The sequence below is a fragment of the Coffea arabica genome, chromosome 11c (assembly GCF_036785885.1).
Source record: "Coffea arabica cultivar ET-39 chromosome 11c, Coffea Arabica ET-39 HiFi, whole genome shotgun sequence".
NCBI lineage: Eukaryota > Viridiplantae > Streptophyta > Magnoliopsida > Gentianales > Rubiaceae > Coffea > Coffea arabica.
Window position 1 is genome coordinate 1,785,911 of NC_092330.1, and position 11,702 is coordinate 1,797,612.

General features: G+C 36.7%; 3 protein-coding genes across 3 annotated transcripts; all 3 read left to right on the forward strand.

Moving 5' to 3' along the window:
• Positions 1-3,752: 3,752 nt before the first annotated feature.
• On the forward strand, positions 3,753-7,807 carry LOC113715390 (uncharacterized). The gene is made up of 5 exons (XM_072070996.1): positions 3,753-6,007; positions 6,096-6,398; positions 6,494-6,581; positions 6,671-7,435; positions 7,548-7,807. Exons 1-4 carry the CDS (start codon positions 5,562-5,564, stop codon positions 7,433-7,435), a joined length of 1,602 nt encoding a protein of 533 aa, XP_071927097.1. The 5' UTR covers positions 3,753-5,561; the 3' UTR covers positions 7,548-7,807.
• On the forward strand, positions 3,802-5,520 carry LOC140016844 (uncharacterized). The gene has a single exon (XM_072070874.1). The coding sequence runs from the start codon at positions 3,802-3,804 to the stop codon at positions 5,518-5,520; it is 1,719 nt and encodes a 572-aa protein (XP_071926975.1).
• Positions 7,808-7,988: 181 nt separating the features above from the next.
• Positions 7,989-10,977, forward strand: LOC113715389 (uncharacterized). Its single transcript, XM_072070997.1, has 5 exons — positions 7,989-8,141; positions 9,307-9,513; positions 9,614-9,706; positions 10,393-10,497; positions 10,583-10,977. The coding sequence occupies exons 1-5, from the start codon at positions 7,989-7,991 to the stop codon at positions 10,892-10,894; spliced, it is 870 nt and encodes a 289-aa protein (XP_071927098.1). The 3' UTR covers positions 10,895-10,977.
• Positions 10,978-11,702: the final 725 nt, after the last annotated feature.

Sequence of the window (11,702 nt, forward strand, 5' to 3'; positions counted from 1 at the left end):
TATGAAATGCGAGCATTTTTTGACTGCATTAATTTGGTTGGATGAAAGAGAAATTAAACAATTTGTCGTGCCATTTAATTGCTTCCTTCAGGGGAAGAGAACTTGATTGATTTGCCTAATTTATTTGGCTGTTTTAAATGTACTTTATGCCATACCATGTAATTTACTCTCTGGTTCTCTCTCTCTCTCTCTCTCTCTGGTAATCAAGCATGCACTTTACTAGAATTTTGCATGTTTGGGAACTGGCCAGAAAACTGTTTTGGGGTTTCAATTGCTGTTAACATGTTGTTGTGCAATGTGTGTTTAGTCATACAATGGTTAATCTTTTGTAATAGTTAAGATTTTCATATCTGTATTCCCCTTTGTTCTTCATTTCCTTGCCATTTTCGAACCTACATTTTAATTTTCCCCTGTTTTTGTTAGCTCATTATCCAATGGCTTCTGTCCTGCCCCCGAAAGGCTTCATTTCCTTGCCATTATCCGAGGCAATTTGGGCTTCTGAAATGTTGCATTTTCAGTTTGTATCTTGAGAAATTTCTGTGTACGGATGAGGAAATCATGGATTTAGGCCGCCCGGGGGGGGTTGTAATTGATTTAGGCCAACATTTTTTAGTTGTTCTTTTTCTCCTGTTATTCGTTTGTGATTAGTGAATCTTCCAAAAGGGGGGGGATTTGACTTGGTCTCAAATGGCAGATGATAACTTGCAGCTACTAATTTTTATCATTGATGTTCCAATACACTGCCTTATTAAATGCTGCATTCACTCTTGGCATGGAATCAGTTTGAAAGCTAGTTTTCAGGGTACCTTGTGGAGTTAATTTGAATGACCTTGACTAAACATGCTGTTTTGTTCTTTAATTGCTTTTCAGTTCCTCATGCTGGGTTTGGCTTAGGTTTTGAAAGGTTAGTGCAATTTGCAACTACCTTTCCCACGAACGCCTGGATCTGCTGAATTTTAGTGTCGCCGACTTCAGAGATGCAGTAATTTTGATTCAGCCTTGGTAGTCGGTACCCATCAAGGCTTATCCTCCTGAGTTTGGCATTGTATTTTGATTAGAAGATTCAAGTTCAGATTCAAGTTCAGATTCGAACAGGTATGCGATACCTGTCATTCATAATTAGCTTTTTCCATTTGGAGAGGAGAGATATTGATAGATCAATCATTTGTTTAAATTTGATCATCACCTGTGTCTTTTATTACATGGATAAGTCAGATGCTGTAGTTGAATTTATTCCAGTGCCTTATCTTGGTGTTTCTTTGTTAGATTTGTTGTCTGCTTCACTCTGGTTACAATTCCTATTAGTGTTTTGACGTATTGTTTGGGAACCCAAAATGTTGCTAGAGCTATTAATAACTGGTACTCTGCTGTCTAAAATAACTGAGTTGATTGAATTGAATGAAGCACGTGCTGTCTTTTCCTTGCAGCTTTTAGGTCTGTTGAGTAATCTCTGATCATTCTGCATTGAAGAAGCTGACTCTTATTCATGAGGATTTTGGAGTCAATTGATTGATTAATCTTGAAAATTGACAATTGGATGAATATTGCTTATGCATGAGTTATTTTTGCTGTAATTTATAAAGTTTGATTTAATTGATCAAAATAAAGAGTCATCTGATTCCATGTTATGGCTACGTAGCCACAGCAGAGTCTGCAAGAGACAGGCTTGGCAAATGGGGTTATGCTATTAACTCCCACTGTTTACTACGTCTTGAAAATGAGAAACTATTAACCACCTTTTTTTCTTTGTCCTGTAAATAAGCAGTAGATTGTGACAACAATTTCAAACCCTCTATCTGTACCTAGCTTCAAAGGTTTATAAAACTTTTTGTTGCTTACTGTTTTTGACTTTTTTCTGCCAATACTGAAGAGAGATTTTGTTACTTTTGTCCACAAGAAAACAGTACAGAAGGAATTTCTTGGCATATTGAAATAAGATAGATGTCTTTTTTTACCCTTTTTTTCCATTCTAAAGTTTCTTGGAAGTTGACATGCTCCAACTTTATCATTTAACTTTTAGGACAATAGTACTTATACCAGTTGCAGAAGTCTAAGCAGAGTTCCACCCGCTGATGTTGAATGCTATAAGCAAATTAGTTAACACATGGGTCAACATGTCTGCATCAGTTAATTTTCAGATGTGACATATGTATCGCTTTCTAATGTATAAACTTTGTCAAATTTCTTTCATTCGATTAAACGAGTTGGATATTATGCTATCTACCAATGCTATCAAATTGGCTTTCTGTAGACAAAAGGAAAAGAGAGCATTTAAAATATTATTTAAATAATTACTATAACTCTTCTTACGATATGATATATATAAGATAAAAAAAAAAGTAATTAAAAATTTTGTTTGTGAAGCAAGCAAATAATTTTGTTGTAAAAATTCATGTAAATGATCTAACACCTTTTCTCATGGACTATGTAAAAACCACACACTACTTTTCTATTCTGTAGCAATTCTTTTGTCTAGAATGTTTACTGGTATAGGATACAAATCTGCAGCAGTTTTGGTATATCGAACGAAAAAGCAGCCGTGGTTCTGCCAAACAGTACGAGACATCTGAAAGAAAGCTTACTCCTTCAATACAAAATAAGGCAGCCTGCAAAGTGCAATGTTCTTGATAGTTTGATTCCATGAGCGTGATTGTAATGGAATCACATGTCTGAGTATAACAAATTCAACTAGAGCAGCTACTAATCATGTCCTGGCCACCCATTATATCAATTCAGATAGTGCAGTACAAATTCCTATATTGCTTCAGCAATACCAATCTGATTCATGAAAACCAGTGCATTCAATTTTAACCTTAAACTGCTGGAAGGAAGGTCTCGTTTTGGAGTACATTCACAAGCATCTTTTTTTTTCCTCATCTTTCTTATTTGTAGTTATTATCAACTGATCAAAAATATTTGACCATTGTAACTTAAATAGAGAGCTTCATATATGTTATCAGATACGCCTAGAGCTTAACTGCCGATACAAAGCTTCTGAATGTGAATGGAGATCATAAAATGATCAGCTCATGATTACAGAAATTTTTTACAATGTATGATAAAAGTTTTCTAGTTTATATATATAATACATTCAGCGGTGGTTATCTTTCATTTCATAGTCTTATAGATGGTCAAAAACCGAAAAGAACAAATTCTAATAAAAAAAAATGGTCTATTTTATATATATGGTTAATACATCCAGTCTGTATTAGATTCTCTCATAAGTGTAACCAAATCCCCTCTCTAATGGGGCCTTTAATTCCCTAACCAAAGTCCCTGAAAATAGAAAATGACAAATAGAGAGAAACAGAAAGGAAGCAAAAAGAATAGGGATTATGCAGTTGTTGTAGTTCCAACTTGCACGAAGTGATTGCTAGTGCATTTGTTGGTATTAACCATCAGTTGGTATTAACATTTGTTGATTGCTAGTGCATTTGTTGAAGTCTCTCCTCTTTAATTTCTATTGATTTCATGGTTAATTTCATGGCTGCTTTACATATTGTTTTTTTGGATTTTAGGAAACTGCTTTCATGGTTAATTTCATGTTCATTTTGTGGCTGCTATACATATTACTTTTCTTGATATATGATACTGATTTCATGGCTTTTCATATGAATTTTCATATTACTTTTATGGCTGCTTTTCATATGACTTGTAGCCTTAATTTTTGAAAAGGCTAGTTAACAAATTATTCTCTTTAGTTTGATATTAGAAAAGTATTTTGTACTAAAGGCTGATGTGTGTATATCTAGGACATGGATAAAACTTGGATGAAGATTAGCAATAGGAAGGACAAGGCTTATGAACTCGGAGTCAAAAATTTCCTCAAGTTTGCATATTCTCAAAAAGTTGAAAATCAGAAAATCCCATGCCCATGTACACAATGCAATAATTTTTGTAACCAAACTAAAAACAGTTGTGGAGGATCACTTATTGACTCAAGGCATTCGTAAAAGCTACACAAGATGGATATACCATGGGGAACAATTTCGACACCAAAATTGTGGGGATAGTACTAAACATGGGGATGGAGAGGAGGATAGTGATACTGAAGATTTAAATGACATGTTGCACGACATTGGGACAGCACAATGGGGGGACAATTGGGCTAGTAGGGAAGAATCAACGGATGATAGTCTACATGCGAATCATAGTGACACAAATAACTTTCTTAAATTGTTAGAAGATGCAAAAAAGGAGCTGTATCCAGGGAATCATTTTTACTCAAAGCTATCCTTTGTAGTCACTTTGCTCCATTTGAAAACAATGAGCGGGTGGACCATAAAGTCCTTCAATGCATTGCTGGAAATTTTTAGCCATGCACTACCTCCTGAAGCCACAGTTCCCAAGTCTTTTGCTGATGCTAAGAAGCTCATTCGAGACTTAGGTTTTAAATCTGAAAAAATCCATGCTTGTGTCAATGATTGTGTTCTCTTCCGCAAGGAAAATGAAAATTTTGACACTTGTCCAAATCTAAATTGTAAAGAACCTCGCTACAAGATGGCAGGTTCAAGAGTTCCACGCAAAGTTTTGCGTTACTTTCCTTTGAAGCCTAGGCTGCAACGATTATATACCCACAAAGAAATAGCTTCAGATATGAGATGGCATAAAGAAAAGTGTGTGCATGATGATAACATCATGTGGCATCCAACAGACAGTGAAGCATGGAAACACTTTGATAGGTTGCATCCGGACTTCGCCGTTGATCCTAGAAATGTCAGGTTAGGTCTTGCAACTGATGGTTTCAATCCTTTTGGGACCATGAGTAGTGCTTATAGCATCTGGCATATTTCTCTAGTGCCATACAATCTGCCCCCTTGGAAGTGTATGAGAGATCCTTTCTTTTTCCTATCAATGCTAATTCCTGGGCCTAAATCCCCGGGAAATGAGATTGATGTTTACATGGAGCCTCTAATAGATGAACTGAATGAAATGTGGCTTGGTGTTGAAACATATGATGCATATAGTGGCAAGAAATTTGACCTCCGGGCAGCTTTACTATGGACTATAAATGATTTTCCAGCTTATGCAATGCTGTCCGGATGGAGTACGAAAGGGTATCAAGCATGTCCTATTTACATGGTTGAGACAACTTGCGTACATTTACCACACCGAAAAAAGTTGTGTTACACAGGTCATCGCCGCTTCTTACCCATTGACCATTCTTGGCGGCGAGAAAAAAAACCTTTCGATGGCAATGTGGACTTTAGGAATCCTGTTGCACCTTTATCTGGAAATGAAATTTTGGATCAGGTACAAAATATGGAGGTAAATTTTGGGAAGACCAAGGCGCAATCCAATGCAAAGAAACGCAAGCGTTCTGAGAGTGGTTTGAACTGGACAAAGAAAAGTTGTTTCTTTGAGTTACCATATTGGGCAGACCTCCTTCTTAGGCATAATTTGGATTTAATGCATGTGTCAAAAAATGTCTCAGAGGCTGTCATTGCCACAATTATGGATATTGAAAACAAAACCAAAGACCACTGGTTGTGTCGTCAAGATTTGAAGGATTGGGTTTGAAAAAAGAGCTACATTTGATTCCAAATGGCGACTCTTATATCATGCCACATGCCTGTTACAGCCTAACCAAGGAGGAGAAAAAAAAAGTATGTGAGTTCTTGAATTCTGTCAAATATCCAGATGGGTTTGCCTCAAACATTTGCCGATGTATAAAGAATGGCCAGTTTCAAATTTCTGGAATGAAAAGTCATGACTTCCACATTTTTATACAAAGGCTACTCCCACTTGCAATCCGTGGAAGTTTAACAAAAGAAGTTCGGCAAGTGCTATTCGAGTTAAGTGAATTCTTCAAAAAATTATGTGCTAGAACATTACATAGAGAGGTTCTGGAGGAGTTAGGCCAAAAAATTGCAGTCATCTTATGTAAATTAGAGAGGTTGTTCCCTCCAGCTTTCTTCGATATAATGATGCACTTGATGGTTCACTTGCCTGCTGAAGCTATCCTTGGCGGTCCAGCTCAATATCGTTGGATGTTCCCATTTGAGAGGTAGAGAGTTGAACATATAACCTTGTAAGTTTTTTTTTATTAAAGACCACTGCAATCTTCTAATTTCTTTTATTTTCCTTTGAGAAAGACATATGGCAGTGCTGAAAAGTTATGTTGGAAATAAGGCCCGGCCAGAGGGATGCATTGCTGAGCGGTACATAGATAAAGAATGCTTGACATTCTGCTCTATGTACCTAGACAATATTGATACGATATTCAACAAGCCTGAACGAAACAATGATAGGGGATATAATACTGGTCAATTGTCCATTTTTTCATGCCCTGGTCGTCCATTTGGAGGTCCCAAAAGGGGCAATTTCCTTGACTCGGAGCTGGAAAAAATTCATACATTTATATTGAACAATTGTGATGAGCTTGAGGACTATATAAAGTAAGCTTTTAATGTTAATTAAAGCTTGTACCTTTGTTCTATATTTTGATATGTTCAAAGGCAAATTTATATAAGGTGATTGTTTTTGTCTATAGTGCGCATAAAATGGAGTTGGAGGCAGAGAGTGCTGAAAATGTGGACCAAAGGCATGATAGAGAATTTGCAAAATGGGTTAAACAACGTGTATGTTTGTAGTGTCATTTGGACAGCCTACTTAATTTTTTATCTCTAATACAATAAATTACTGATTTAGGTGAAATTGTCCTTACTAGGTTATGTATGGCAGCGAGACTTCCAATGGTGAGCTTAGAGCATTAGCATTTGGGCTAGACAACCGAGTTTGTATGTATACGAGTTGCATGGTTAATGGGTATAGGTTTCACACGGAAAATCGGGAAAGGCAAAGAAAGACTCAAAACAGTGGTATTGTAGTTAGAGGTGAGCATGGTAACAAAATGATCGATTTTTATGGTGTGATACAACAAATTATTGAAGTAAGATACTGGCTCGGGAAAAAAAAGGTTATAGTATTCAAGTGTGACTGGTGGAAGACCGATGATAGTGCTGGGATGCAAGTGGACAAAGAATGGGGTATCACAAGTGTCAATTCGTCTAAAAAATGGTATGAAGACCAACCATATGTCCTCCCTCAACATGTCCAACAAGTCTTTTATCTTGAAGACTTGAAACTAGGCAAAAACTGGTATGTCGTCGAGAGGTTCAGTCCAAGGCACTTGTATGATGTTCCTGAAGATTTAGAAAAAGAACCAATGGTTGAGGAAATATATCAAGAAGAAGCAAATGGGGATTTCACTATTATAATAGACCTCGACAATCCACCATTACTTTCGAGAGAAGACAATGAGATACCGAAGGCTGTACCTTCATCCATTGTACATGCTGAGAAGTCAAAAAATTGCTCAAATGGCACCTTTGAAGACTTCATTAATGATGATGATGAAGTGAATGAACATGAGTCTAACAATGAGGAAGACGAAGAGGAGATTCTTAGTGATAATGACATCGATTCGGAATAGGTGAAATTGATGAGGACTACATGACACTAAATTTAATCTCTTTAACTCCGGCTAACTAGTTTTTATTCCTAAATTATACTATGCTGTAACACTAACTTCTTGTTACTTTTAGATGGCTGGACCAGGAAAGCGAGGCCAAATGCTGCAGAGAAAAGCTCGAGGTGCACAACAGCCTGCAATACCTAATTCAATTGGAAGCAATCAACCAAGAAGTGCATCCAAGAGTGTATCCTCAGAGGATGTAATATATGTCACTCCAGCTTCTTCACCTAGAGAAATTGCTAGTGAGAGTAGGATGATACACCCTCAGACATCTGAGTCTCGTGCATCCGGAGAAAATGAGACAAATCCAGTTTCGGATGAGGAAGAAAATGGTAAGTTAGACTTCATTTTCATGGCTGAAATTAAAAATCTTTTCATCTATTTCATGACTGACTTTGTTAATGTGGTCAAAGTAATGTATGGACTGATATTTGTTAATAGCTATGCTGCTGTCAGCAAGAAGAAGAGGACGTACACGAAATCTATCATTATCAAAAAAAAAGGGAGGCTAATGAGACGCTCACCATTGAAATTGATGATTGTATTCGGCAGATTGTTGGGAAGGATTCTCAATACTTCATCACAGAAGGGGGTTGTGTTGTTAGGAAGGCTGCTAGGCTTAATGTTCCAAAGTGGTCCCATCTCAATCCCGGTGACCGAGAAGGCATATACAGCACGGTTACGGTATTTGTTGTCCTGCTAATACTCTAATTTCATCTAGAAAGTAAGATTTGCCCCTTGGAAGAGAACTTTTGGTGATTAGATTAGATATTTCAGAGTTTTTACCGGTTAAATGTTTTGTTCAAGATGATTTAGTTTATAGGAGATGAGTCCGTAGTTGAAGATGATCATGTGTAGGTCTATTGGTCTTAGAATTTAGCTGCCCTGAAGATCTGAATCAAAGTAATCCTTTTTTAAAACTGAGAGCATTCCTGTTCTATTCAATGGATAAAGTTAAACAGTTCCTAAACCACAAAATAATTGGCATAATGTTAACTGCAGGATGCCATAGTTTTGCAACCTTTGGTCAGTTGGTAGGCAAAGAATAGTGCCACTTTAGAGACAATGTATATGAACTTGTGTGGATCTGTGATTAGCTTTTTGCAACCTTTGCTTTGTGTGGATCTGTGATTAGCTTTTTGCTACCTTTGAATGTTCATTGATATTACGTCTAACTCCCAAAGTTGTTTCTAGATGTGCGAACTATAATGGCCTGATTAGTTTTCTGTTGTCAACTGAACAAATTTTGATAATTTTGTACCTCAGAAGTATTGAAGCTAATCATTCTGTTGTAATGGAAAAGATTGCAAATGTAGTGCCTTTGTACTAGATAATAACTTAGTTCACCTGCAGTATATTAGGTTTTTTCATTTGTACCTGAATGTTTACCAAATTCTGTCAAAGCATCGATCAAAACCTCATGAAGCTAAATTGATGACTTCTTTTTTGTTAAGAGCACTGCTTTTTCAGTCATATTAAGTGAGTAGACTATGTGATATGTGACAAACTGGCTATAAGTGCAACTGCTCACATGAACAAAAAACCATGAGATTTGGGGTGCTTTAGTAGTTGGTTCTGGTCAATACCACCAAGATTTGCCCAGTTACAACTTTCATTTCTTCTATGAGCCTCATTTTTCACTTGATACTGGGCAAAAGGACTTGAAAAAAAAAGAAATAGGAAATTATCCATGTAGTGGATCTAAGCTTGAAAACAGTTGTAGCCTATTGAAGTTTGTAGCCAAAAGTTCTCTTCCAAGGGGCATGTAGAGATACATTGTTACTGCTTTAGATTTGCTTGGTTTTAAGTAGATTGCACTGTTATTGTAGGATGACTTTCGATTTTCAGAGCACATCACCTCAAAAACTGCTATTACTAGGCAGTTAAACACACAATATCGAAACCATCGATATCGGCTTCACAAGTATTTCCAGAGTTTTGAATCAAGGCAAGAAGCATTGAGGCAAGTTCCTGAAGGTGTGAGTGAAGAAGATTGGAAGTGGCTGGTCAGCTACTTTGAAAATGATGAATTTAAGGTTAGCTTGTCAAAATAACCTATCCTTTTATTAAATTTCAGATTTCACTTCACAAATTTGCTAATCTTTGTCAGTTAAAATTTTCACTAATTTGTGGCAGAAAATTAGTGAACGTAACAAGCAAAATCGTGCCAAAAATGACTGCTACACTACTGTTGGCACAAAATCGCTTGCAAGAGTTGTTGAGGAAAAGGTAATCTGAAACCCAGCCATATGACTGAAAAAGGCAAATATTTCAACTATCGGAATAGTTCAGCCAGTTTTGATGTTTTGCAAGTGAAGTTTGATGGAAGAAAATAGTATTATACATAATTTCCTTTAAATTTTTATTGACTCAACAGTGAGGTACTGCAAATATTCGGAAAAAGGAAAAAAAAGAGAGGAAAGGTAAAGCAATTGGTTAGTTAATATAGCAAGATTAATTTCATGCCTTGTGTTTATGAGCAAGTGCACACATGTGGCTTCTGAGTGTCTTTGTTGTCGCAGATACATTCTGTTAGGCTGTTAGATCATCAAGCTAAATTTGTTCTGAATGAAGCTGACCATGACTGGATTAGATTTAGATGCTACCAAGTACTTAGATTCTGTGTATGAAGCCTTGTAAAGTTTTGACTAATCTTTCCATCATATTCTGCTTTGTCTTGGAAATTGGATGACTCTAGCATTAGCTCTGGTTGTATACTAAAGCTATATACGTTGATTTGTAGCTCCCTCAATTTCATATGCCACGTCTGCTATCTGAGAAATTTGTAATCTGACAAATGCCACAGGCTTCAATTCAATCCGAGCTTTCCTATTGAATTGCACACATTTGCAGATTTAACTTCTTGTTACTTTTTGTCATATGACTGAAAATGAAAAATTTGAAAATTTGGACAGAAAAGGAAAGAAGATGTCGAGCTTTCAGAGATAGACATGTTTGAGTTAAGTCGAAAGTCAAAGAAGTCAGGGGGGCTGGTAAATGACAAAGCAAAAGAGACCTTGGTGAGCTGTTTCACTTGGATAATGGATTTTTAAATTATTGACATCCATTCCAGTTACATAATGATCATATTTTTTACTTGCCTAGGACAAAATGAGGGAATTGCAGGCTACAACTTCAATGACTAGCAAGGAAATATGCGAGCAAGAACTTGGTTACGTACCTGGACACATCCGCGGTCGTAGTGCAACCAAGAAGCAAGCTGCTGAGGTAGAACGCTGGAGGCATGAGATTAAGGACAGCCGAAAAAGAGCAGATGAAGCAGAAAAACGAGCTGCAGAAGTAACTCAACAATTCACTGCTCAGCAAGAGTTGATTAAGACCTTGCAACAGCAACAAACAGAAACAAGAAGCCTGTATGATGAGTTAGCTAACCAGCTGAAAGACTTGCGCAAATAAGCAACTTCTGTGTCAGGTATAAATAAATTGTTTGCTCTTCATAGTTATTACAATTGAGGCACTTGAATTCTGGTTCTACAAAATAGAGATTCATTTTTAATACAATTGGGTTGCTTGATGTCAATTTAGTTGCTTGATGGCACTTGAAATCTGGTTCCACCAAATCTGATTCCTGTTTAATGCAATTGAGTTGCTTGAGGCTGATTTAGGTGCTTGAAATCTTGTTCATGTTTAATTACAGCCATTGAGGTGCTGGATGTTGCAACCAAAACTTTAGTGTTTTTAAAGCAAATGTGTTTGAACGTTGGGATGTATTCCACTTTTTTCTTTGTCGAACTCATCTAAATTTTTCTGTATCAGAAAAAAAATTTTTTGTGCTAAGGAAAAAGAGGCACCTGTGATTGTGTGTGTGTGTGTTTTTTTTTCTTGATACACTGTGTGGTTCACGATCATCTAGGCTCTCAATGATTTTCAAGCGGATAGACCAGCTATGATTGTAAACCTGTAAAGCAAGCAGGCTACTAGTCCTGTTGGAGTGTCTAACCTGGATAGTGAACATGTTCTTGTTAATAGAGATTAAGGAGTTTTGATGTGCACATAATATCCAATGTAAACTAGAAAGTTCTCTTAGAACTCTTGAACGTGGTTCAGTTGTACTCCACCACATTGGAGCTTTCTTGAAACAAAAAATATGGCGGATTGGGCTAAATGAATATATGCATTTGCTTAGTTGATCCTTTCTTTTGGTGGCGTTTTTGGTGTTTTGTGTGTTTTGGGGGGGGGCAATGTAGATTTACATAGTAAAGCA